This window comes from Cladophialophora psammophila, assembly GCF_000585535.1.
Source record: "Cladophialophora psammophila CBS 110553 chromosome Unknown aczJe-supercont1.24, whole genome shotgun sequence".
NCBI classification, from domain to species: domain Eukaryota; kingdom Fungi; phylum Ascomycota; class Eurotiomycetes; order Chaetothyriales; family Herpotrichiellaceae; genus Cladophialophora; species Cladophialophora psammophila.
In genome coordinates this window covers 368,434-392,240 of record NW_006912945.1, presented here as the reverse complement: position 1 = coordinate 392,240, position 23,807 = coordinate 368,434, and the positions used below count along the sequence as shown (strand labels likewise).

The following is a 23,807-nucleotide window of genomic DNA, read 5'->3' as shown; positions in this document are numbered from 1 at the left end:
ACGACCTCTGCGCTCGTCCCTCAGTCTCTCCCTTGCCGCTGCATCAGTATCGCTGGAAAAAAAACAGCCACCAGCTAAAGCGAGCTTTTCTTCCTCGCTTTTGCGCGCCATGGCGCCCCCTCACACTAGGGTTGCCATTATTGGCTCCGGCCCTGCTGCCCACACAGCTGCGATCTATCTCTCCCGCGCAGAGCTCAAACCCGTCCTATACGAAGGCTTCCTCGCCGGGGGTACCGCAGCGGGAGGCCAATTAACAACCACCACCGACGTGGAGAATTATCCAGGCTTCTCTAAGGGCATTGGTGGTGCCGAGCTGATGGAAGAGATGAAAGCACAGTCCCTCCGCTTCGGCACAGAGATCATCACCGAAACAATCACAAGGGTCGACCTGAAATCACGGCCGTTTCGTTTGTGGAGAGAGTACCAAGATGGAGAATCAGACGAGCCTGCACATACTGCGGATGCGGTCATCATTGCGACCGGCGCCAATGCGAGACGGTTACATTTACCTGGCGAGGAGACTTATTGGCAAAACGGTATATCGGCGTGCGCAGTTTGTGACGGCGCTGTCCCCATCTTCCGCAACAAACCGCTCGTGGTGATTGGGGGCGGTGATTCGGCTGCAGAGGAGGCCATGTTCCTGGCCAAATACGGTTCCCATGTCACCGTGCTGGTGAGGAGGGACAAGCTGCGGGCCTCGAAAACCATGGCGAAACGATTGCTGGCAAATCCAAAGGTGACGGTGAAATTCAATCATGTTGCAGTCGAGGTACAAGGAGAAAACAAACCACGAGGACTAATGACGCATCTGAAGATCAGGAACGTGGTCACGAAGGAAGAGGAAGTCCTGGAAGCTAATGGACTGTTTTACGCCGTTGGTCATGACCCGGCAACCGCAATTTTCAAGGGCCAATTGAATACAGACGAAGACGGCTACATTCTGACGAAGCCCGGCAAAAGTTACACCAGTATCTCGGGCGTGTTCGCGGCTGGAGATGTGCAGGACAAACGGTATCGCCAGGCCATCACCAGTGCCGGAAGCGGATGCATAGCAGCTCTCGAAGCGGAGAAGTACTTAGCGGACTTGGAGGATTCCGAATTGGACATTGAGAAGGAAAAACAGGCGAAGAAGCCGGAAATCAACGGTGAAACAGCCCCGGAATATCGGTCCAACCCTCTGTTGTAATTGTATGATTGTCATCATGAGTAGACGCTGGGCAGATGGATGATAGAGATGCCTAAAAGTGGAAGACGACCAGTTTATGGCTGAGATACTTTTCTCATGCACAAGGCTAGACTGCGCCTATCGCTATGCGCAATGACAGTAGTAGTACAAATTTCCAACTCAGCATTCACACAAGGACATCATCTCCTTCTCAGATACCATGCAAATGCCGTGCTATGGACGTCAGCTTGGTAAGGGCTGGGGACCTCGGCTAATCCTGGCCTTGCAACGGGGTGTCTCAGATATACTGCCGCGCAGATGTTGTGATTGACTTCGAGGAACCGTGGGATGAAGGCAAATGCACTCATGTATTCACGTGGCATCCAGGGAGTAGCATATGGTTTGGAGTCATCAACAGGGTTCTCGTGCATGGAGCGCAGTGCAGCGTAGAGCTCGTTGTAATCAGCGTCAGTCAGAATTGTCTCCTGCTCAAGTTCGGGGGTAGTCGATTCGGCCGCTTTTCCTGTCTCTGGACTTGGTTCAGAAGAAGGTTTCTTATCCCCTTGTGCAGAAGGCAGGGCGCTTGCGCCGGTATCTTGGTTTTCTCTCCGGATTTTTAGCTGGTGTTGGATTTCCGTAAACTGAGCCTCGAGGCTGTCCGTGAGGATTGATGACGATGAGGATCGTGAGAGCAGCTTTTTGATGGCGGTGGAAAATCCACGAAGGTCCTGCTTCCGCTTCGCTCCGATATCTCGTTTCGATATGGCAAGGATACTCTTTGCTTTTGCTCGTAGGTCCTTCAGTACCTCTCGCGGATCTCTATCGACATCGACGTCGTCTTCAGCCGCTTCTTCAGCGGTCTTTCCTTCCTCGGCGGCTTCTGCTGCTTCTTCGCTGTTCCCCTCATCTGCCCCCTCTTCGCTCTTCACCTTTGTCGGGATTTTGGGTGCTCCAGTCGCCCACATAACTCGTTCTGGTTCAACCTGAAACATATCTCCAGGGTTAAGTAAATAGCCCGGGTATCGCATCTGTTCATGGCGTTAAGTCTGCTCAATGGAAGCCGGCATTCTCGTCCTCACCTGCTTGCCATTGACCGTCACCGCTCCGTGTACAACAAACTGCCTGGCTTGCCGAGCGCTACTTGCGAACATAGCTCTGAAGATGGCCGTGTCTAATCTCCGCTCCATCGGCGCAAATGTCATTTGCATGTACGGGATCGCTGTTGTCGTCTTTTGCTTTCCTCTTGTCTCCAACCCTGATCCACGACCAGCAGACTCCAGCGAGCCATCATTGGAAGCCAGATATTCTGCGTCCATAGGGATCACTGATCGGATCCTCCTGTCGAACATTCGCAACCACTGCTTCTCACGGACGTGTTCGCCATGATAATTACGCGCCAACGACTTTGATGTCCATTTCTGTTTGAAAAAGTTATGTGGTTTTCCCGTGTAAGGCATCTGCCGTGCCAAGTTGTAGAGGTTGTATTTGTTCCATGACTGTCGGATTTTCTGCGCAAACAGTCAGGAATTACCTCGACAGAGAGGGCCTATCTTTACTCACCACTTCGCCCAAAAAGTTCTTCTTCACCTTAAGCGGCGTCGACGGTTTGCGCGGCATCGTCAAAGATGGAGTCGACACTGGTCGGATGGATCGAAAGATTTCGTGCATGTCGCAGCTATGTAGACAAGGATCGCCGGACCGGGAATATTGAGTTTTTCCGAAGCCCGCGCTGATATTTTCCGATGACCTAACGCGAAAACGAGAATCTTTCAGCCTTTCATACATATTGTGTGCCTCTGGTCATCAACTCACTAGGTATTACTGAAGAATCTGTGCCACTTTTTGTCATGCGTCTGTTAAAGAGCTCTTACAATATGGCGGATGGATAAAAGTGGTTTTTGAGAAAATGCGTGGGAGAATCTGTTCCATGTAGTGGGATGGGCTGGAAAACTGGAAATCACTAATAGATCCGAGCTAGGGTGGTACAACCGCCTGGTATATAGAAGGAAGGGTTGTTGAGGTGAAGTTGGAAAGATGGAATGCTCAGCCTCCAGCACTCGGAAATGGCAGCCAGACAGCTTCATCCAAGCCACGGCAAATACATCTCCCTCCAACAGCTCTGTCTCAAGGAGGACGTTTCGAAATTGCAAGCAGTCAAATCACGCCGACTACAAAATCTCATCCACTGTCCCCAGTCGAAAACTCCTCGCTTAATGCTTCGTAAAGTCGTGACAGACAACAGAAGTCAACTCTGCATAGATTGCCAGAAGTAGTCGGCGTAAAACCACTTTGAGAACTTCGGGTCGATATTGACAACATGCACATCGCCCTTCTTCGTGTTTGCAATTGTCGCCTTATTGTAGTTTCCTGCTTCATCCTGCTCCAAGGCAATTCCGAGTGATCTGTACAGCCAAAGGCGCAGTCTACTCGCAAGTCAGCACTGGTTCCTATATCTCACGGTAGCCAACGCACATGGTGGGATCATCAACTTCGCGGGCCTGCCGCGTATTCTCGTCGCCTTCGACACCTTGTGCTTCTAAGTAGGACAATCGCATCTTCAACCGGTCAAGCTCCGCTTCAAGTCTCTCGCTCTCAGCTTCTAGCTCCGAGGCCTGTTTGGCGATTCGGAATTTCTTAGTGTCGAGTTGCACAATCTCGCTGGTATGTCTACCGCTGTCATGGCCGGAGAGCACTTCTCGATGCTGCGAAGACAAAGTTGCCAAATGACGAGATAACTTTCTCAGAGCGTTCTCAGCGTCTCGAATCCGAAGTTCGCGGGATTGTTGTAGGGTGGATAAGGAGTCATTGACACGCGACAGAGCGGCTTTGTCGGGTGCAATATTGAAGTTCGAAATGGTTGCGCGGATGAGCTGCATCATGTCAGGCTGGCCTTCACCTTTAAAAGAGAGGGCACTTACAGTCGACGGGTCTTCGTCAAGGAGCATTGTGAGCAACGTTGGCCAAAAGGTTCAGTGCTTGTGTGAAGGGGTTGCTGTCGAGTTGAAGGGATTTGGGTTGCACTTCACATTCATTGTTGACAGTGGTCGCGGGGAGCAACCTGCCGAAACTCAGACGTCATGCCCAAGCCACCATTCTATTTGCTAAGCCTCAAGTCCCTGTTTTCCACTCCAACGAGATCAAAAGGCATCCAAGCAATCGCCATTCGAATCTTATTATCGTCTCACTATCCTCCGCAAGGCTGCTAGTCGCCCGACTCAAATCGCGATGCCGTCAAATCTGCCATATGCCGCAGACGCAGAAAGGTTAGTGTCTGCACTCACATCCGCAGATAGCCAGGCTGATCCCATCTGTTGTAGTCCTCTCAAACCGGCAGAGTTACAAGTCCTTCGCGCACAGTATGAGAAAGAGGGCGAGTATGTGGGAGTCCAGACGAAATTCAACTATGCATGGGTATGGTGATCCGCTGGCCCGACGCAAGAGCTTTCGCAACTGACAGTCGTAGGGCTTAATCAAATCAAACCAGCGAAGCGAGCAACAACTGGGCGTACAGCTACTATCCGACATTTTCAAGACAACCCCTGAAAGAAGAAGAGAATGCTTATACTACCTGGCACTAGGAAACTACAAGTTGGGGAATTATGCTGAGGCGAGACGGTATAACGAGTTGTTGCTAGAGAAGGAGCCGGGAAATCTACAGGCTGCTAGCCTGCGACAATTGATCGATGACAAAGTATCAAGGGAGGGTTTGATGGGTGTTGCAATCATTGGCGGTGTTGCTGTTGCTGCAGGCATTGTGGGAGGCATAATAATGAGAGGATCACGGAAGAGGTGACACTGTTTTCGAGCCCTTTGCGTCCGCTTTGGGGGGCCGTGTATGATAATTGCCTGGGACCGAGAGAATGCCTGGTCTGGAGAATGATTTGGAATGGCGTCGAATAATGGACATGAGCAAACCAATACAGCGATCAGCTGGTGCAAACATTTTTGTTGGAGAAAACGCCAGTTGGCTCCAATTCATCCACAATCACTGCTTTTCCACAAAGGGGATTAAACCTCGTGTGTTTATCGATAACTTCGGACAAGTGATGTGGCGGTGATGCAATCCCACCCGGTTGACACGCATACAACGGAAAACTACTGGGCTTTCTGATTAATTACCTGCCATCTTTTGATTCATCAATACCTCTAATAACATTTCACGCATTCCCTCTCTGGCCAGTCGGGAAGGATATTCTGTCCTTGTACGATCGACACCATTATCGGAATATTACCTTCCGCCACAAACGCACTGTCTCGTTGACACGAAACTCTCCGCTCCGCCTACCCACGCCACGGCCAGCTTGCGCATGACGATAGCCTCGTTCCCACTCCTCTGCGCGGCCGAAATAACACTTCGCCAATTCAAGTCAGCCCCTTGACCAGCCTTATACCCCCATCATGTCAAGAATACGAGGTGAACGGGTCTTCTGTCACCAGTGCCAGAACGAATGGGATAGGGCGCATGGGGGACTCACCTGTCCGCGATGCGAAGGAGACTTCACTGAAATTGTGCGCATAATCATGTCTCATGGACGACTTAATGCTAATGAAAGGAACCAGCTTGAACCGAGCGAAACTCCGTCAACCTACCAATTTGGACAAGAGGCGCCACCGCCCTCGTCGCTCGAACCGCCCTCGTCACCCCTCAGTGGACTACATAGCCATAATCCATGGTCCGAAGACGCAAATGATGACGATGGAACCAATTTTACAACGTTCGAATTTACGACCACTGGTGGAGCTGGAAGGATGGTTCTCAGCACCCGTTCTTGGAGGAGTGATGGCCGCAATGTACGAACTAATGACCTGCGTGAAATGATTGATAAGATTGAGCAATTGCTTACCCGACCGGGTGAACCACAGAATCGAGGCATGCCTGGTCCCTTTGGCCCTCTAAGCCCCTTCGGATTCCCACGAGGACAAGGCGCAGGCGGGTTAGATGACCCTCACATCCGTCTGCAGCCGGCGGGTTTGCAAGAGTATGTTTCATGCGCTCGGTGATGGTTTACGTGCTGAATGTTTCGCAGTCTCTTCTCCCTCATATTGCAATCAATGCAACCGGATGGGCTTCATGGTCTAGACGCTGACGACAGACGAAGGGGAGGCAATGTCCCGTTGCCTTTCGACCTTGTCCATCAAATGCTCAACCCTGGGAATGCCCGGGCTGGTGACATAGTGCACAGTCAAGAAGCCTTCGATCGAATCATGTCAGACCTCATGGACCTCCACGATCTCAGTCCTAACGCGCCTCCACCGGCGTCAGAGGAGGCCATCCTGTCTCTCAACAAGAAGAAGATGGATAGGGAAATGCTAGGCGAAGAAGGCAAGGCCGAATGTTCGATATGCATGGACGATGTTGAGTTGGGCAATGAGGTGACTGTCCTGCCATGCAATCATTGGTTTCACGGCGACTGTGTAACAGCGTGGCTGAAAGAGCACGATACTTGCCCTCATTGTCGGAAACCCATAACTGATCCTGAGGATCATCAGCGGCCGGGACCTTCAAGACGAAGAACCAGCCGGAGAGCATCTTCAGTGTTAAGTCCACGTGCCTTGGGCGCGGATGGCGGCCGCCCCAATTTGGCAGAAAGAACGCGCGAGATGCGAGAAATCAGCGACTACCTCTCTCGAAGGCAACGAGATAACGACTTGGAACGCCCTGAAACCCACCGACATTCGAGCATTCAAAGTGACCTAAGGCGACATGGCTCAAGAGGCCAAAGCGGCAGCAATGGAGGAAATCGCAGTGGCGGAAACAGCGGAGGAGGAGTGACAGGCTGGATTAGAGATCATTTACCATTCTCTTGATTGCAGTCAGCAAGAAGCTGTTTAATTCTCTAGCCGTCCAAGGCAGTATGGTCGACGGTAGTTCGATGCACAAGCGCCACAGTGGAGGATCCTCGGGGGCGAGTGAAAGAGAACATGCAACGTCTTTTGTGCGTCGGGCCGCATCCAAATATCCGTGTGATACTGGCCATATGTCTCGAGACCGTTGCGTGAGAATATCCAATCCAGGGGTGGAAGGGGTAATATTGGGAGACGTGAAAATTAAGACGACAGTGTAACAAATTCCCACAGGACAAGAATGGCGGGGTCGGGTCTGGAAATACGAAAACAAGGTAGGAGGACACACATAGGTGTCTCATTAAGAAAAATTGAGGAACCCGTGCAAAGACTGCCGACAGCTTAACGCAGCGAATGCCCTTCTCGATTTGAATGTGCTGTGTGCCTTGTATATGTTACATATAAGTAATACCTCGTTCTCCGTACCTCCCGAGCTGCCTAGTACTGGAGGTTTACCTAATACGCAGGGTCTCGGTGCCGCTTTCACATGTCCAAGTGTCACCTGACATGCAAACTTTCACATGCCCTTCGGCCCGCGATGCGGATTTCCGCATTTCGCTCGCCGTTTTCTGGTAACTGAGCATGCCACTGCCAACCGACTCCGGGGCTTACCAAGTACGAGGTACAAGGTTAACGTCAGAGACGCCTACTTCGCGATGGTCACAGGTTCAGCGTGCCTCATCATTTGTTGGCCTTGTATGGTTTTGTTTCTAGTGTTGGCTTTGTCTGCTTTTCCTCCCTTCATTCTGCATGCGGACAAAAGCATAAATTTGTCCGTGTTTTGGAATGGCGTTGGCTTGTTCAGGTGTGCCTTGACAGTCCTGTACTTAACTGCCTTTCGAATATATCATTTGAAATCTTCGACACCCGGTGAATATCAAGTATGATAGGTTAGTCTCTGGCCCCTCTCTGTCTTGAAATCCTCCGGGCTGACTCCAGTGGGCAGATCATGTATTGGGCCGGCCGTCCTCTCAGTTTCGCAAAGTCCAGGTGTTTGCAGTGGTCTCCTTCTGGTCACTCTATCTTCTGAGGTACGCATTTGACTCTGCTTCTGGGGGTCGGTTACTCATGACCAGACAAGAGGTAACAAACATGGACCTCCGCTCATTCGATCCATCTCCCAACGCCTCTCGAAGCGGTTCACTGTCTGGCAATCGGTTGTTCTGACTTTCCTCTGGCTCTACATCTGCCGAAACTTTGCGAAGATCGTTGGCCTCGAGTCCCCCGAACCCCTTGCAAACCTGTATAACAGATCATACTTCCGGGCGACATGGATTACCACTGCCTTGGATGCTGGCTTTTGGAGCGCCATGAGAATCAAAAATAAGACCATCAGGGATCTATGTTCAATCATATTCTCGGTGTACTATCTCTTTTCGGCGGAGCGAGCAGATGAGAAGGTTCGCAAAGTTCGGGCTGTCCTCACGGTCGACCATTTACGAGTCGCATGGAATAAACCAACCACACCTTACTTGAAGTTCTTCACAGCGCTATTACGCCCCCAGTTCACAAAGTACAAGCCACGCCGGATCCGCATCCCTCGCCCAAAGCAATCGCATTACAAGGAACCCGTTGTTGCGTGGATGTATTTCGATGGCTCTCTTGCTGAGTTGGAGAAGCAGGAGAACGTGGTCCTAGACATCCCGGGCGGAGGTTTTGTTGCCATGGACCCGAGAACAAGTGACGACAAACTGCTTGCTTTGGCCGGGAGAACAGGACTACCAATTCTTAGTCTGGACTATCGCAAGGCACCCGAACATCCTTACCCGTATGCGCTGAACGAGTGCTTCGACGTCTACACCCAGATCGTGGCAACTCGTGGTCGTTGTATTGGCATGAAACCGGACACATGTCCAAGAATCGTGATCACAGGTGACAGCGCCGGTGGGAATCTGGCGTGTGGCACGACTTTGATGATCATTCAATCGAACCAGAGCGGCGCTTCTCGAGGAATCCTACCCTCGCCTGCAGGACTGGTTCTCCTCTACCCGGCTCTAGACTTTAACATTGGCAGCTGGATGACAGACGACCAAATGGCGCTGATTCGCAACCCGCGCACCGCGAAGAAATACGAGCGGTTTATTAAGCGCAAGAGCGAGGATATCGATCGCCGATATACTCCGACAGCACCAAGGCCCATGAGCGACGATGAAGACGACCCTGATCACGATTTCTTCGCACCTAGAGTAGAAAGTCCTGTCCAGGGAGAGGAGCTCCTTGACCGGAAGAATACCGACGTGGAAGCACAGAAACAGGCAGTCGCCATTTCAAAGCCTCAGCCACTCAAGACAAGATTAGCCGTCTCCAGCATCATCTCCTACTTCGGCGACCGGATCCTCACTCCAGAGATGATGCGCGCAATGATCATCCTCTACGTCGGGCCTTATCATCGCCCTGATTTCACAACGGATCATTTGCTTTGTCCCGCTGTCGCCTCAGAAGGTCTCCTGGCGAAGTTTCCAAAAACATACTTCCTGACTGGCGAACGTGACCCGCTGGTTGACGACACCGTCATTTTCGCTGGCCGCCTACGCCAAGCGAAACTTCATCTCTTCCGCGAGCGACAAGAGGCCGGCCTCGAGAAATCCACAGCAGAATTCAATGAAAAGGATCACGTCGAAGTGACGCTCATTCCGGGAATCTCTCACGGATTCGTCTCCTTTGTGAGTATCTTCCCGGAAGGTTGGAAACACATCTTCCGCTGTGGCAAGTGGATCCAAGAGATTTTTTCAAGGCCACCGCACCAGTTCGAAGGCCCGGCAATCGAAAGTAGGTTGAGAAAGGGCACATTTACGCAAGATTCGGGCAGCTCGCTTGAGCTTGCAACGACAACTCAAACAAGACATCATAAAAGGACACCCACGGGAGAGAGCATGGATGAGGATGCACCGTTGGTTATGTCGAGCCTTTCCCCCAGCAAGGAAGCAACGGCGAGACCGAACGGAGCCATGAAGGAAGACAGCAAACGGGGGAGACAAGAAGAGAAGCAAAAGGGCACAGACAGTCTAGGCCGGAGTAAGAGTCTTGTCAGTCTCGGCAGCGAGGAGGACCTGCTGAAGCGGAGGATGAAGGGACTGACGAAGGGATTATTGGGGTCTCACGATTCTTAAAACGAGATCAAAGTTTACATAGCTATCAGTGCTATTAGAGCCTCAGATTTGTTTTGTGGTAGGATAGTCTTCATCGATGATGCATCAAGAGAATTATGAAGTCCAGAACCATATATGCTCCCGGTATTATCCCAAATTTTAGTTTCCTTCCAAAGACGTCAGAATAGATATCCAGGCCGCCTTCCAAGAACTCCTTTTCCTCCTTTCATCCCCTCGTGTTTATGAATTGTTACAAAGACTCCCGTCAGAGAGAGATGTGGCGGGATTGCCCCCGAGCAGATATCTATCCAAAAGCACATGGCTGCATATATGGAGATCACATTATCTTTGGTCTTTGCGATCCTGTTACCAATTCCCCCGTAGTGCAAAGCGGGAGGTAATGGCGCCGTGAATCTTCAACCATACCGTTCCACGCCTCCGGCTTTGCTCACGCTTGACCTCCGAATGAAGCCCATGATCCCACCACCCGGAGACGGAGGTGACTGTGGCCGGGGCAGAGGCTCCGAGGCCGCCATCTCATGGATATGCGGGGGCGGCGGGGCGCTATATATTACGGAGTGGACCGGTGTTCCCGTCCTGTTCACACAATTAGCATTTTCTGTTCTTGATTTGTTCCGGGGATGGCATCAATGAGGCTTACATGCTCTGTGGGACACCAATGCTATACGCCGGGACCGAGTACATCTGACTCGGGCTCGGGCTGTGTGGTGCAGCGACGTCGCTCCCTGGCGCAATTGACTCGGGGCTGAGCGAGTCGCTGATAGGCGCTGGATACGCGGGATGTAGAGGGGGCGACATAGTGGGATCATGTGAAGGTACGTATCCAGGCAACGCTGGAGAAGGTGCCATGCCCACGACGCTGCTATGCATAGACATATGCTTGGTTGGGTCTGTTATGTAGGACATGTGGCCATGCGGCGCGTGCGGATTGTAGGAAACTTGGGTCGCGTGGCCTGTGTTGGGGCGGTCGTCGATATGTTTTATGCTAGACTCGCGGGCGCGGGATTGGCGACCACAGAGATAGAGTGCGACGGCGGCGGCGAGAGCCACGGCGGAGGCTCCGATTGCAATTCCAGCGATCGCGCCGCCGGAGAGGCTCGAACCAGAGGAAGACTTATCAGCAGCCCCGGTTGACGGAGAGTTGGTCGCCGAAGCAGTCGACGTTGCACTGGTGGTTGGGGACGACGTGGCGAGTGGATTCTCGCTCTCGTTGGGCCAAGGTTGCCCCGGCAGTAACATGAACTGTGATTCTGCTGCGAGGTCTTTTTGGTGTTGTAGGGACGTCGTGGCATTGGGATTTATGACGCCAACCATCTGATGGTCGATACACGATCCCGCCGCTCCGCAATAATAAAAGATTGGGTTGGTATCATTGACCAGGATCGACCATTGAGGTGGGTCGGGCAATACTGCCTCGACGGGATAAAAGCCTGAGAAGAATCCAACCTTGTCGACGCCAGTGTCTTCGTAGGGAACGCAAGGATATCCGTATTCTGCGCGAATGACGGAGTGGTTGTTAGGGTAGAATTGAAACAGAATTGTATCGCCTACTTTGGCCAGAGTCACGTCGGGGGCGAATGTAAAGCCTGCCTACTTTGTGAATCAGTTATGTCTCTCGACATGACTTCCCTGGCGCATCCCATACCAAAGCCACCGCAACCGTGTGTGTTATGGGCCCTTGTGTCGTGCTTGTAGCAGTTGTCGAGTTGCTAGACTCTGCGCCGTAACTAGTACTCGAAGATGTGGGAGCGGGCGCAGAAGTGGCAGAATCAGTGGGGGTAGCCGTCGATGAATCAGTCGCAGTCGTGGGAGTACCACTGTCCTGAGCAAATCCCAGGGCAGCGAGGCCGAGGAAAAGAGTGAGGGACCGACGCATTATGAGCCAAAACGAGCGAGATCGACAAGGTGTGTAGGTACAATGTCGAGGTCAAAGGCCCTCTTTGCGCCGGCGGCCGTTGGAGTGTGATTGTGTAAATAACCCACGAGAACAACGAAAGAACAGAAAGGAAAGCAACAAACGAGAAGAAGAGTGGTGGACGAGGTTAGGGATCTCTCAGGGATGAAGGTCTCCTGCGTGTAACTCGACGGAACAGCTGACCTTTGAGGGCGGCGCCAGAGAGCAGCTGACGGGTGTTGCTAGCTCTGCAAGCTGCCTGCACTCTGCACGATGGCGAGGGCAAACCATGCAGCCTCATGCAGGTACCGATGGGTCCAGCTCACCTAGCATTGGATAGCGCAAAGGCATTCCTGCAAGGCCAGGCTCTCCAAAACATGGGTCTTTTTGCTGTTAGAAGCCAGAGGACAGAAGCTGGAAGCCTGAAGCAAGGAAATCTTGCCGAATGGAGCAGACCTGGAAGATAACAATCGCCAGTTCTGAGTTCGGCTCCAACAGTCAGGGACAACCCTCGCTCAGCAGACCCAGAAGCCCAGAAGCGCGCTGGAAAAGGCTAGACAGGACAAGCTCAGGGAGCTGCTTGTCCCAAGCAACAGAATCCAACTGAGCCTTCGTCGCAGGGTCGAAGCATTACCCATGCTGTCCTGGGGGTCTGTTCTCGCAATCACTAAAAGTATTGAACACCCTCGCATGTTTAAGTATGATCCATCCACGCCATCCGCACGCGGACGAATGTCGAGACACAATGTGAGAGGAAAAAGGGAATCAGGAAAAAAACACGCAGGAGGCTGGGGATTGAAGTCGCAAACTCGCTTACCCAGTATTGCGCCGGCCACCGTCATCACTATGAAAGGAGCACCCTTCGCCTTCCAATGGCATGGAGCTGACTCGTGGGGCGAAGGAAGTGGCCCCGAAATTGAATTACGAACGCCCCGTCTGCGCCAAACAGCCCTAACCTCCGCCATGGTGGGTGTGGTGGCTGGCGTGAAATTGCCTGCAAAATAGGGCTGCGACAACAGGAAAGAAGAGAAGAGAACGAGCTATTACAGAACACATAGTCGAGAGATGGAAGGTGTCGGCTAAAGACTAGAAGACGAATAGCTCCCGCACGTGTCAGCATCATGCAAGGTGCTCGTATACGAGAAGGTACCGAGTATAACTGGTTGGATCCAGGATTCTCTTTTCAGCCAAATGGGTCAATGGCAATGCTCGCTGATCTGCCAAGCAAATGTCCAGATACGAGCAGACGGGGGAATTGCCTTATCGTCCGGGATACATCCCTGCCGGCTCGCAGGTACCAAAGATAGCAACAACCCATATCAGTCATCCAAGAGGTACAGACAGCAGAGAAGGATCTCATCTTCCCAGGCTCTCTGCCGTGCTCATACCACCTCCCCTACAATTCTCCCGCTCCCCAGCATCGGCGCGCCCCTCGACGCTCGCAGTTCATTGCTTCTCTTGATGATATCTCTATCGAGAATCCACCACCACGACTTGAACACCTTTTCGCCCACCTCCCAGTTCATCTCCGAGAATGGATCACTGCCGCTTATCCTGACGCCCTCTGCGCTGTCCTCAAGGTCATACACGAAGTCCAGTAGGACCATTGGCGAGGCTGCCCCCGGAGGTCGAAACTTGGGAGGCTGTGAAAGCACCTTGATCATTCTGTCGCGCGCCGATGGCCAGGGTAGGAGGTCAATAACTGGGTGGTGCGGGATGGTCATTTGAGTCAGCGTCGGTTGTAAATTACTCGGTAGGTGATCGAACTGTGCCAGCGCTGTCGAAGAATCAGCGAACGGCGATGTTGAGGTCAGCGACCATATGATGTCTTCGACTTTCATCCGCCTAGCGATTGACATACAGCCCCGAAGTAAGGTAAGCTCGATCATCTCCAAGTGTGCTTCGTCGGGGAATGCATATGTCATCTCCTGCTCAAATATGGACTGCGCTTGAGGCGTCGTCTGACCGGTCCCCGGACTTCCGGTGGCTGCCGGGAAAGGTGCCAGCGACCACGTCTCGCTCTCGCTCGAAGACGTATGCTTTGACGGTGACAGCGGTGTGCTCGGCAAAGAAGGCAGCAGTATCGACGTATCCCAGAGAGCCTCGTCGTCGGCAGCAATGCTGGTGAAGGAGTATGCGTCGTAGCCAGCAAAAGCATCTGGTAGAGCAGGGAACGACGCAGTTTCCCCAGCTGTCTTGATTGGGTATTCGCAAGTGCTGTCATCAAACGATATGTCTGGTTGCTGGAATGATGAATGCCATGGTTCACTACCAGCTTCCGTTTGTGCTCCATTGGCGCATGGTGCTACGCTTAGGCTCGTTGTCAAAGGAGGGCTCTGTCCATAGAACACGTTGGCATCCCCGTTCACATCCGCTGCTTGTGATTCGAGCTTTTTGATGTGTTCTTTCCGTCGCTGGCGGTATCGTCGTTGGGCAAGGACATTGAGCACCCGTTTCCTTTCCGCTGCGTTCTCCCCAGGTTGTGGAATCGCCAACGGTGCGGCCTTGCGCTTGATCTGGCCTCTCATTTCCGACATAGCCTTATATGCCTTCCAAGAGAAAAGAAAGAACGAGCGCAAATATAAAAGACGAGGATTTCTGGCACAGACGGTATCTTGGACGACTAACCTAAAGACAGTATCACTCGCGTGAGGTTCCTCAGTGAAGGGATCAAAAGGCTGCCAAAGTCCACAAAAAGGACAGAGGGAGAGCACGTGTATGCTCGAAGTGTGTGTTATGTCCGGTGTTTCATCTGCTTGATCTCAGAGAAATCGTTGCTGCTGTCTGTGATATAGGGTTGAAGTACTGGGTAGACAACAACCCCCTTGGTGAGTGAGCAAAGCCGACTCGCCGAGTCTCCAAAGTACCCGAGCTGCAGGCCATAACGTTATGGTCCGCAAAAGGAAGGTCCGTAGCCAACCAGGAACACGGGGATTCTTGACCGATGTGGGGGAGGAAGCGTAACGCGAATGCCTAGCCACGCATTCTGATAGGCCTAGGGGCCTCGAGATCCTCGCCTAGAAGTTCCCTCCCCGCTTTCAAAGTCCGAGTACGAAGGCGAGGATATCCTCGGCGACTTGGTCAGCATGTGTGAGGTACATCCCGTGTGCTGCCTTCTCGTAGATTTTGATTTGGGCATGTTTTGCGAGGTTCGGAATGAGGTTCGCGGTGGCTTCGGCAGGATTACCTGTGCAGAATCATCAGGACTGTGGGTGACATGCCGGGCGATTCGAATGCACTTACTCTGGTCGTTATCTCCGTGAATAACGAGAACTTTCACGTCTTTTCCGCCCAGTTTCTTGAGATCGTCGGTGAAATCTCTGTTTGTGATGACTTGGATACAGCTCTCAATCGCAAGAGCGTCAGCCTGTGCGATCATCCACTCGAACCGTTGCAAAACTGTTTCGGGCACTTCGATTCCAATGTTGAAAGGAATGCCAAACACGCCTGGGAGTGCGGTCCTGGTGAAGCCCGTACGATCCTGGCGGAACCCCGCCAAGATCATGTCCCATAACTCTCGAGGCGGCGCCAGAGGGTTCGAATCTGTCTTCAGTGGAAATGGAAGACTAGGACCCAGCCATATCAAGCCCCGGCATTTTTTCTGGAGGTCATCTCGCATCTGGAGGTATGCTAAGAGAGATTCACCACACCCCATGCTGCTCGCAACAAAGACGAACTTCCCGACTTTTACATGATCGATCAAGTCAATGGTATCTTGAGCAAAGGTATCGTAAGTGATATCCCTGCTGTGGCTAGAGTTCCATTCGCTTTTACCAAAGCCTCTTCGGTCGGATGCAATACACCGGATTTTGTGGGTCTCGCACAATTTCACCATCAAGTGCTCGTACATCTGATGGGACATTGGCCACCCATGGATGAAGACTAGCGTTTTGTCGCTGTTACTGCAATCCTTTGCTGGACTGTCTGTTGGCTGAAGACGAGTGCAACTTGAGGTTGGCTTGTAGTCAACGTAGTGTAAAGGCGTACCATCCAGGCTGGAGTGGATGAAGGGCATCTTGACCAGTTGAATATAGTAGCTCGAGGAGGTGATTGTAAAGCTCGAATCTGCAGGCTGGTGAATGTTGGAAAATGGGAAGATCTGAAGCACTTTACAGCTCATATTTGTAGTTGTGGGACAGTGCAGTCCCACAGAGAGTAATGTATGGATAACGAGAATCTTGCAGGTCGAGGTTGACCATTGCATTATCTCATTCATGTCGTTAATCACCGCTTGTCATCCGAAATCCTAACACAATGTCGATATGCTTTACCCCTACCATGCCCACCTCAGCCAGCATCGTCGCTCTGCCTACTCACCGTTCCCTGTCGGGTAGGGGTCGGCGTAGGGCTCCCTTCGCGGTCGAGTCCACGTCCCATAGGTCGGACTCTGCTTCCAACAAAGCCTTTGCGGTTTCTACCAGTGCGACCCCGACCCAACCAGTTCAGCTTTAGTTGCTTGTTAAGTTCCTCCATCTTATTCTGAGCTTCGTCTCCTGACTGTATCGAGCATAAGACTGAGAGACATTGTAGCATTCGACCCACAGTTTCCGTAACGTGCGAGGATGAACTATCAGTCGGTCTGGCTGCTGGTGGGGAACTAAATGATTGAAAAGCCACGTCCTGTGCAGGATTGCTCACCACCGACAGATTGGACGTCGCACGAGACCTGCCACCGGACGTCATGCTGCCCAGCAATGTGCTGCTCTGAGAGTTGTAGCTGCCATATGTTGGCTCAGTGCCTTGCGCAGTCCCGGGTCTATCACTCCCGCCGCTGTTACCACGATTTCTGTTGCCGTTATCAAATTGCATTATGGAAGCGTTGATGCTGTCGAGACTCAGTCGTGAGAAAGTCGACTTAAGCACCTCATAGCGTGGTAGCACGATGGTATCGCGGTAGCTGATGAGCAGAATGCGTCTGACCTCTAGCTCTTCACCTGCAGCGACCACAAGATCTATGCCCTCACCGGATGCCGGTGATGACGACAGCTTGCTACCACTATCATGGCTTGGTAGAGCTCCCCAGAATTCCGCAGCCATCTTGGGGGTTGTGAGTATGGTGCCTCTTCCCTTGAATTCTTGATCAAGTGGAAGGAAGACAGCCTGCATGAAGGGGAGAATTTTGCCAAACACCTCCATCCATATACTCACCAGCCTAGGGACGAGGCTGTTATCAGCGACGTTGCGCAAGGTATGATTGAGGCTGAGAAGCCCAGTCTTCAGGAGGTCTTCGAGGTCTCCAATGACAATGCTTGGATCTTTCCTTTGCACACATCTTTGCACGTGAATGGTGACGAGCTTGTTCAGGTCTTCAACTGCTATTCGTACATCTTCTCCTTCGAACGTCACTAATATCTTTGCCCTCAGAAGATCCCAAGCGTCATCGGCGGACATATTGGAAAGACCGAAGTTCGCACCGGCTTCTTTGATCTCGCTGTACGTATTGAAATTACTGACTGACTGGTTGGTAAAGCTAGTTCCGAGAGAAGGCCATTCCGAGGTGTCGCTTTCTCCTCGGCTGTAGACAGGTTCGAGGTTGGCGAATGCTGCCTGAGCTTTTTCTTCTTTCTTCTTCTCCCGAAGAGCACGGCCTCCATGCCGAAGGTCGAGTCCTGAGACTGATTTGGCAAAGTTGGACGACGGGTTAGGAGACGGAGGAGCAAAGGAGTAGAGGGATTGAGGATTATTGATGTCCACTGGACGGGAATTGGAGTTAGCAGAAGACAACGGAAGCGCAAAGGTCTCATCCTTGTCCTTTAGTTTCAGTTTCTGGCGCAGACCATGGTGTTTGTGGGCCTTGTCTTTCTGCTCCTTTTGCTCTGGAATGGGAACGATAGTTGATGACGACGGGTTGGCCAGCTGATACATGGAGGAGGAGTTGGAAGACAGTGACTCAGTTAGGCTCGTGGTTGAGGCATTCATAACCTTCGACAGACCACTTGGTGCTAGTCGGTTTGGAGAGGGTAGAGGCTTCTCTTTGGGCTCTTTGTCCTTGTCCCTTGACAGCACAATATGTTTCGGTCTAAATCTCTTCAAACCCTTCTTTGACTTCTCTTCCTCCACCAACGACACCTGACTAGCAGATGCGAAATTCCTTGGGAACACGACGCTGGCTGCTGTTGCCGCTGCATTGGTGCCTATTAATCCGTTTCGATACTGTTGTTCGGGGGCTGGAGCTGAGGGTTGACCCTCGTGAGAGCCCGCAGACCCTCTACTGTTTCGGCGACCTTCCTGTTGGCTCTGCTCTTGTGGAAATGGCACTGTCTGCGATCTTTTGCGGGAATGGTTCGTGGCATTCAGGTGCTGCATCGCAGCCTGTGCAGCAATCTGAGAAGGGTTAAGCGCAGGCATTCCTGTATGATCGTGGAGCTGCGACTGGCTTGCAAGCGAGGCGGAGGGCATTGAGGGCTCGAAGTATCCCTGTGAGTGCTGTCGTGGGCGATGCTTTTGGAGTTCGGGCGGAGGCCCTAGACTCTGCTTCGCGCCGCCGTCTCGAGGCATGTACTGCGCAGACGGTCGGTTATGGGATGATAGCGAGGCATTGCCTGTATTGTTATGCGAGATAAACACAGGTAATTGTTGGCTGTAAGGTGATCTCTTGACGACAGACAGATGTGAGGAGCCCGATGTGTCGCTGCCGCTCGAACTAGGTCGGTTGCTCTGCTTCGAGCCCGCGCGTGACGGGTTAGGTGAAACTGCAGAGGCAGGAGGGACTGGCGACCGGAGTCCAGTCCGTCGTTGGGGAGGCGGTTCCATAGTCGAATAGAGCAAGAGTGAAAGCCGTTCGCTTCACGGATTGGGGAGATTGGTGGCGTGGGAGGTCACTGGATCAACTGAGCGGGAGGCATTACACGATACACAGCACCATCCGCATGTTTAACCCGTCTCACGCGGTCGAAAAGACAGGTTGGGGTCGTCTAACGACGTAGCAATTGTGCGTGGAGGAGAATCCGCAGGTGAAATGATATTGTTGACGTTGATGTTCCTCTTTGGAGATGCCTGTCCCTCCGACCCCCACCGTATGTACCGACCCTCTCAACTTCACGAAAGCAAGACAGACACTTCCAACTGTAAACCACAGCCAGTCGAACAGCACTCATAGGCAATGCCAGACGTCTCAGACCACCCCCATGCGGTCCTCACCGCCACCTACGACTCACCCTCCGATTCGAAAATTTTCGAGTACACGATCTCTGCGCCACAAATCAAGCAGGATGAATCACTCGACATCGCAGCCAAAACGAAGTATGTATCCGGACTCCGGGCATCAAGCAGGAAGCTACAGGAGGACATCAACAAGTTCTTGACTGCAAAAATGGAGGAAGACAAGGAACGGGTCGGCCAGGAAGGTCAGAATGGCACATTGAAGCAGAAGAGGAAAGACGAATTAGCAGAAGAGAACTACGGCGAAGAGGACGAGGAGGATGAGACTTGAGAAATGAAGTCGTCGCTCATGGGTATCTCAGAGTCACAATACTGGTGGGCCTCGATGCATTAGACCACCTTGGCCGCAATCTCGCTCTGCTTGCGCACTGCACACCCAAGGTGCACAACAGAATTGCTGTCTCGAGGGTCAGCACCCAACAACTATTGCTTTGGAGGGGACGAGGGACAAACTCACTCAGGAAACACACTAATCACACTGCCACCAAGTCGCTTATAGCAGACACCGCACACCCGATCTTCGTCGATCCGCACCTTCCTCCCTCGACCACCCGACTGGACGCCTTCCCCAAGCAGCAAAGCAGCCTGCACTCGAACAGCATCCGCCTTCCTCAATCCAGAGAATATCATCGACTCGTTCATTATGGTATTGGCATTGCGTATTCTACCACGAAAATAAAACTCCAGCTCTTTCACTAGCAGATCTTCCGGGATCAGCTCCAACGTTGAACTTGGTGGAAGCCTGGGCCCATGGCGGGCCATCAACTCAATGGCTGGTTCGAATAGTGCCTGCTCCCCTTTCGGAGGATTTAAGTACAGGTTTAAGAGAATATGATAGATTGATGGTTCCTCGTCAACTGGGTCGGTGGTCGACGGTTTCCGACGCAGAGCCAACTTGCTGGAGTATTTGCCGGTCTCCTCTAGATGCGTTTGATTGCAATATTCTTCCGCTTTGGCCGGGTCGTGCAGTCTAAAGACGTATATCTCCAGAGCTTGCTTGTGGTTGCCCATCTTGCTGAAGACGATAGCTCGAGCTTCGTAGAACGTTGGATCATCCCGAGGTAGGAATCCCAAGGTCTTTGCTGGAGAATACTGATCAGATGTCCTCAACAGTGTCAGGAATTTATCGAGCAGCTGATCTCGGTTTGCTTTGGTCGAGTCCTTCAACCGTTCAAGATAAAGCGCGGCCAGCCGCTGATGCAGTTCAGGCGTCAGATCGTCAAGCTCGTCCACCACGTGTTCCAGATACCGCATTGCTAGGTCTATGTCGATCGACTCGAGAAATGCCAGAACTTTGTCACGTGGAAGTGACTCTGCATTTTCCGTGTCGCCCAAAAATATCTCCATCGCCATCTCTGAGTCTGTCTCCAGCGGCCACCTTGCAAACTCCAGTATCATATCGATCAAATCCGGCCCCAAATTCCGAAGATACGAGACCGTTCTTGCCGGTCCATGTAGCAGGGGATCAATATCTTCGGTCTTTTCAGCTCGTCCAAATTTTCGCAGTCTCTCCAGCGCTTGTCGGTGGAGCCTTTTTCCGTATAGAAACTCGATTAGATCATTGTACCGTTCTGTCTCTTCTAGCTTTGCCATTACAACCTCAGGATCACAGAAGTTGGGGATGCGGAACAGTGATCCAGCGAGCGAAGGCGTGGCATACATATGTGCACGGAAAAGGGTGGTGTCAACTAGCTTGGCTACATCCAGCAGCTTGACGGCAAGGTCAACATCGTCCAGCGTGGGTAACCCAAGAAGATGTTCTATGATCTGTCGGACATCCTCGGATTGGGCTGCGATTTGTACTTCTGACAGAGTGCGTACAGTCTGGTCTGGGTTGAAGAACCGTTGCAGCCGACGGCGAACATCGGCAAGGAATGCCTGAAGTTCTCGAACAGCTGTTTTGAGTTCCTTTTCTGAGAGGCATTCGCTACCTGCGTGGTCTGTGGTTTTCACGCTCTGTATGCTTGCCGCATCAGCCTCCGAGGCAATTCCCTTCGCCCTTTTCTTAGGGCTAGAGGCATTATCTGTCTTCTTGGGCGACTTCTGTGGGCTCTCCCCGGCCTTTGGCGCTTCTTGACTTTCCCCAGCACTGAATTTTCCCTCATCCGCCAAATCACCTGAAATGAGTGCGGGATATAGCTTAATGACACACTCAGGAGGTGCGGAGACCTCGCCGAACAGGTCCAGCGCGTCTCTGAACCTCTTTTCGTCGAAGAGTCTCCGAGCCTTCTGCATCTTGATGTCGCGCAAGCGCCCTGCTTTGTTTTTGATAAGGGTCTCTTCTATCATCTCCAGTAGGCTTATCGCCTCATCAAGTTGATTGCCCTCAACCAAAGCATCAACCTGGGCATCGTAGTGGAGTCCTTGCATCCTCCAGATGACACGCTCGCTGGCAACCAGGAATCCTTTCCCCTGGTGGGCGAGGCTGATGCTTGGATTGGGGACCTGAAGCAACACAGCGCCGGGAAGGTCAATTGATTGGAGTAAGGTGAGCGTCTGCGGGTTGCGAACTTCCAATACGCCTTTGGTAGCCTCTTGCAAGGCGAGCAGGTAAGGATATGAATAACCAATCGCGTGAGGAGCCACGCGCCATGGAACCTGACGTCGACGAATTGGATCTCCATTACGGTCGATGAAGTGGGTGTTCACATCCTTCGCCAGTAGCATTTCGTTCTCTCCAAGCCCGGTTGCTAGTGGCGTTGGGACTGTCGAACCCATACCAATGTAGCTCATCGTCCCTCCCAATCTGCTGCTTTCTTGGCCAGGGGCACCACCAATGCTGCCAGGACCGATAATGTCTTTCACCTGGTGGGATTCGACGTCGACGAGGACATAATTCGCGCTAAGCCCAGCAACAACCATTGTACCCGTTGCCCAGGCCAAGCATTTAATACTGTGTGATAGCGCAATCTCAGCTGCGTCCCCATCGAGCTCTCCATCATGCCAAGTCCAGATTAGAAGCCTTCTCTTCACTGCAACGGCTAACCTGCTGACAAGGGTGGGCACACCAGTTGAGGAGTCCTTGACGATGTTGCTTGTGGCGGCAAAAGTACTCGCTCCTTTCGATTTAGTGAGCTGTTCATTGAGCTCGTACGTGCCCAGGTCGTGAATAGAGACAAGACCATTGCTTAAAGATATCATGATATTCGCCTCGCGGAAAACAGCCAGTTGTTCAATCTTGTATTTTGAAAACTTCTCGTACTCCCGAAGTAGTTCGGAGGGCTTGGAGGCAGCAGCTGGCCTATCGCTAGTAGGATCGTGTTCTTCATGATCGTCGCCTAGTTCAGTGGAATGCGAGGGAGGGGGTTTGACTCGGTAGATGCGGAGGGAGCCAGTGTTCAGGCCCACAAGCAGCTGGTCGCTGTGCGAAAGTATTGACTCGATCTTCGACTTGTCGCGCTGCTTCAGCTCGACAATGGGCTGAGCAGTGAATGCTGAGAGCATGGAGAGGTGGCTCACGCGTCCAGCGTAAGACGCTTAGCTGGCAAATGAACCTCGAGGTGGTTGGAATATCACCAGAGTTGCGGGGAGTGAGGGAAGTCGAAAGTCGAAAGCCTACGAGCTCGCGAGGTACCTTGTACTCCATACGGAGTGCTTGCGCGGAGAAAGGAAGCCTCCGATTGGCGGCCGTAGAGCTCTCATTTATATGTCACTCGCTCACTCTCACAAGGCTGCCTAGGTCGTGCAAGTCGTGCTAGTTACGCTCTTGGTACGCTACAAAGTTGACGAGGCTAACTAAGGTTGCGAGAAGCCATTACCTCCGCAGCATTCATACCTCGTACAGATGATTGAAAATCGTTCTCGGCGGGTCTGTACGACAGCTGTCCACGGCTGTTTCTGAAGCGCTGTTGGTGGTATTAAGCTGCCAATGCTATCAACCTAGATGAAGATGTGGACATGCCATGCTGACGCGCATAATGGTGCACATAAAACATCCAATTTATCTAGCCAATCTGCTCCCGAGTTCAAAAGTGAGCGACTTCCGAAAAAAAGAGCTCGACTGCCATGGAGTTGCTGAAGCATCAAATTGCAGGGGGTGGTCGGGGAACATCCATTCATCCCCGCGAGCATCATAGAAATCGCTATGTTAAGGCGCAATGTAAGGATTGGTGCATTCGTGGTCAGTCATCGCTCCCTGAGACGTGACACTTGCGTGCATGTTCCACTTCGTCTTCTTCCACAATTCTGAGGGTTTCCTCGATCAAAGCCATATCTGCGTCAATATTTGTCATGATATCGTCCAAGTCGCCCAGACTTTGCATCTCTTTTTTGGTCTTATCGACCAGCTTCTGGAGAGAATCGTTTTCTTTAGCCAGGCCTTTTGTCTCTTTCCTCACGTCATCCTCCTGCTTTGTCAGGACCTTTGCATTGTCGTGAATACTCTTTGCCCGAGCATGCAGCTCAGCGTCAATGCTTGCCCCAACAGCGTTCAGCGAAGCCGTAAAGGCGTCTTTGGCTTCTTGTGTGCGTTGTGCTGACGATGCTGCCGGTCTTTGCGACCCAGATGCTACTGAGGCCACTGTAGACATGATTTCAAACGGTTGGGCTAAGTGAGCTTCAATTTTGACACCGTTGCGTTCGAAAGATGGTAAGTTATAAGTGTTGGTTTCAAGGTTTGACTGTGGCAATGACA

The 23,807-nt window shown here is 52.1% G+C and overlaps 13 protein-coding genes across 13 annotated transcripts; 5 read left to right on the top strand and 8 right to left on the bottom strand.

The window, feature by feature from the left end:
• Nucleotides 1-109: 109 nt before the first annotated feature.
• A1O5_11274 (thioredoxin reductase) lies at nucleotides 110-1,186 on the top strand (the record flags this gene model as incomplete). Its single annotated transcript, XM_007751846.1, has 1 exon — nucleotides 110-1,186. The coding sequence occupies one exon, from the start codon at nucleotides 110-112 to the stop codon at nucleotides 1,184-1,186; it is 1,077 nt and encodes a 358-aa protein (XP_007750036.1).
• A 179-nt stretch (nucleotides 1,187-1,365) lies between these two features.
• On the bottom strand, nucleotides 1,366-2,782 carry A1O5_11273 (uncharacterized protein; the record flags this gene model as incomplete). The annotated part of the gene is made up of 3 exons (XM_007751845.1): nucleotides 1,366-2,193; nucleotides 2,245-2,673; nucleotides 2,726-2,782. The coding sequence occupies 3 exons, from the start codon at nucleotides 2,780-2,782 to the stop codon at nucleotides 1,366-1,368; spliced, it is 1,314 nt and encodes a 437-aa protein (XP_007750035.1).
• A 628-nt stretch (nucleotides 2,783-3,410) lies between these two features.
• A1O5_11272 (kinetochore protein spc24) lies at nucleotides 3,411-4,110 on the bottom strand (the record flags this gene model as incomplete). Its single annotated transcript, XM_007751844.1, has 3 exons — nucleotides 3,411-3,588; nucleotides 3,638-4,035; nucleotides 4,084-4,110. The coding sequence occupies 3 exons, from the start codon at nucleotides 4,108-4,110 to the stop codon at nucleotides 3,411-3,413; spliced, it is 603 nt and encodes a 200-aa protein (XP_007750034.1).
• A 280-nt stretch (nucleotides 4,111-4,390) lies between these two features.
• Nucleotides 4,391-4,958, top strand: A1O5_11271 (mitochondria fission 1 protein; the record flags this gene model as incomplete). Its single annotated transcript, XM_007751843.1, has 3 exons — nucleotides 4,391-4,428; nucleotides 4,483-4,576; nucleotides 4,629-4,958. The coding sequence occupies 3 exons, from the start codon at nucleotides 4,391-4,393 to the stop codon at nucleotides 4,956-4,958; spliced, it is 462 nt and encodes a 153-aa protein (XP_007750033.1).
• Nucleotides 4,959-5,686: 728 nt separating this feature from the next.
• On the top strand, nucleotides 5,687-6,973 carry A1O5_11270 (uncharacterized protein; the record flags this gene model as incomplete). The annotated part of the gene is made up of 2 exons (XM_007751842.1): nucleotides 5,687-6,144; nucleotides 6,193-6,973. 2 exons carry the CDS (start codon nucleotides 5,687-5,689, stop codon nucleotides 6,971-6,973), a joined length of 1,239 nt encoding a protein of 412 aa, XP_007750032.1.
• Nucleotides 6,974-7,892: 919 nt separating this feature from the next.
• Nucleotides 7,893-10,119, top strand: A1O5_11269 (esterase/lipase; the record flags this gene model as incomplete). The annotated part of the gene is made up of 3 exons (XM_007751841.1): nucleotides 7,893-7,899; nucleotides 7,956-8,040; nucleotides 8,091-10,119. 3 exons carry the CDS (start codon nucleotides 7,893-7,895, stop codon nucleotides 10,117-10,119), a joined length of 2,121 nt encoding a protein of 706 aa, XP_007750031.1.
• A 636-nt stretch (nucleotides 10,120-10,755) lies between these two features.
• Nucleotides 10,756-11,995, bottom strand: A1O5_11268 (uncharacterized protein; the record flags this gene model as incomplete). The annotated part of the gene is made up of 2 exons (XM_007751840.1): nucleotides 10,756-11,709; nucleotides 11,765-11,995. 2 exons carry the CDS (start codon nucleotides 11,993-11,995, stop codon nucleotides 10,756-10,758), a joined length of 1,185 nt encoding a protein of 394 aa, XP_007750030.1.
• Nucleotides 11,996-13,395: 1,400 nt separating this feature from the next.
• Nucleotides 13,396-14,541, bottom strand: A1O5_11267 (uncharacterized protein; the record flags this gene model as incomplete). The annotated part of the gene is made up of 1 exon (XM_007751839.1): nucleotides 13,396-14,541. One exon carries the CDS (start codon nucleotides 14,539-14,541, stop codon nucleotides 13,396-13,398), a length of 1,146 nt encoding a protein of 381 aa, XP_007750029.1.
• Nucleotides 14,542-15,051: 510 nt separating this feature from the next.
• A1O5_11266 (uncharacterized protein) lies at nucleotides 15,052-16,028 on the bottom strand (the record flags this gene model as incomplete). The annotated part of the gene is made up of 2 exons (XM_007751838.1): nucleotides 15,052-15,200; nucleotides 15,257-16,028. 2 exons carry the CDS (start codon nucleotides 16,026-16,028, stop codon nucleotides 15,052-15,054), a joined length of 921 nt encoding a protein of 306 aa, XP_007750028.1.
• Nucleotides 16,029-16,300: 272 nt separating this feature from the next.
• A1O5_11265 (uncharacterized protein) lies at nucleotides 16,301-18,766 on the bottom strand (the record flags this gene model as incomplete). Its single annotated transcript, XM_007751837.1, has 1 exon — nucleotides 16,301-18,766. One exon carries the CDS (start codon nucleotides 18,764-18,766, stop codon nucleotides 16,301-16,303), a length of 2,466 nt encoding a protein of 821 aa, XP_007750027.1.
• Nucleotides 18,767-19,115: 349 nt separating this feature from the next.
• Nucleotides 19,116-19,445, top strand: A1O5_11264 (uncharacterized protein; the record flags this gene model as incomplete). Its single annotated transcript, XM_007751836.1, has 1 exon — nucleotides 19,116-19,445. The coding sequence occupies one exon, from the start codon at nucleotides 19,116-19,118 to the stop codon at nucleotides 19,443-19,445; it is 330 nt and encodes a 109-aa protein (XP_007750026.1).
• Nucleotides 19,446-19,504: 59 nt separating this feature from the next.
• Nucleotides 19,505-22,618, bottom strand: A1O5_11263 (6-phosphofructo-2-kinase/fructose-2,6-bisphosphatase; the record flags this gene model as incomplete). Its single annotated transcript, XM_007751835.1, has 2 exons — nucleotides 19,505-19,571; nucleotides 19,632-22,618. The coding sequence occupies 2 exons, from the start codon at nucleotides 22,616-22,618 to the stop codon at nucleotides 19,505-19,507; spliced, it is 3,054 nt and encodes a 1,017-aa protein (XP_007750025.1).
• A 677-nt stretch (nucleotides 22,619-23,295) lies between these two features.
• Nucleotides 23,296-23,703, bottom strand: A1O5_11262 (uncharacterized protein; the record flags this gene model as incomplete). The annotated part of the gene is made up of 1 exon (XM_007751834.1): nucleotides 23,296-23,703. One exon carries the CDS (start codon nucleotides 23,701-23,703, stop codon nucleotides 23,296-23,298), a length of 408 nt encoding a protein of 135 aa, XP_007750024.1.
• Between the last annotated feature and the right edge of the window lie 104 nt (nucleotides 23,704-23,807).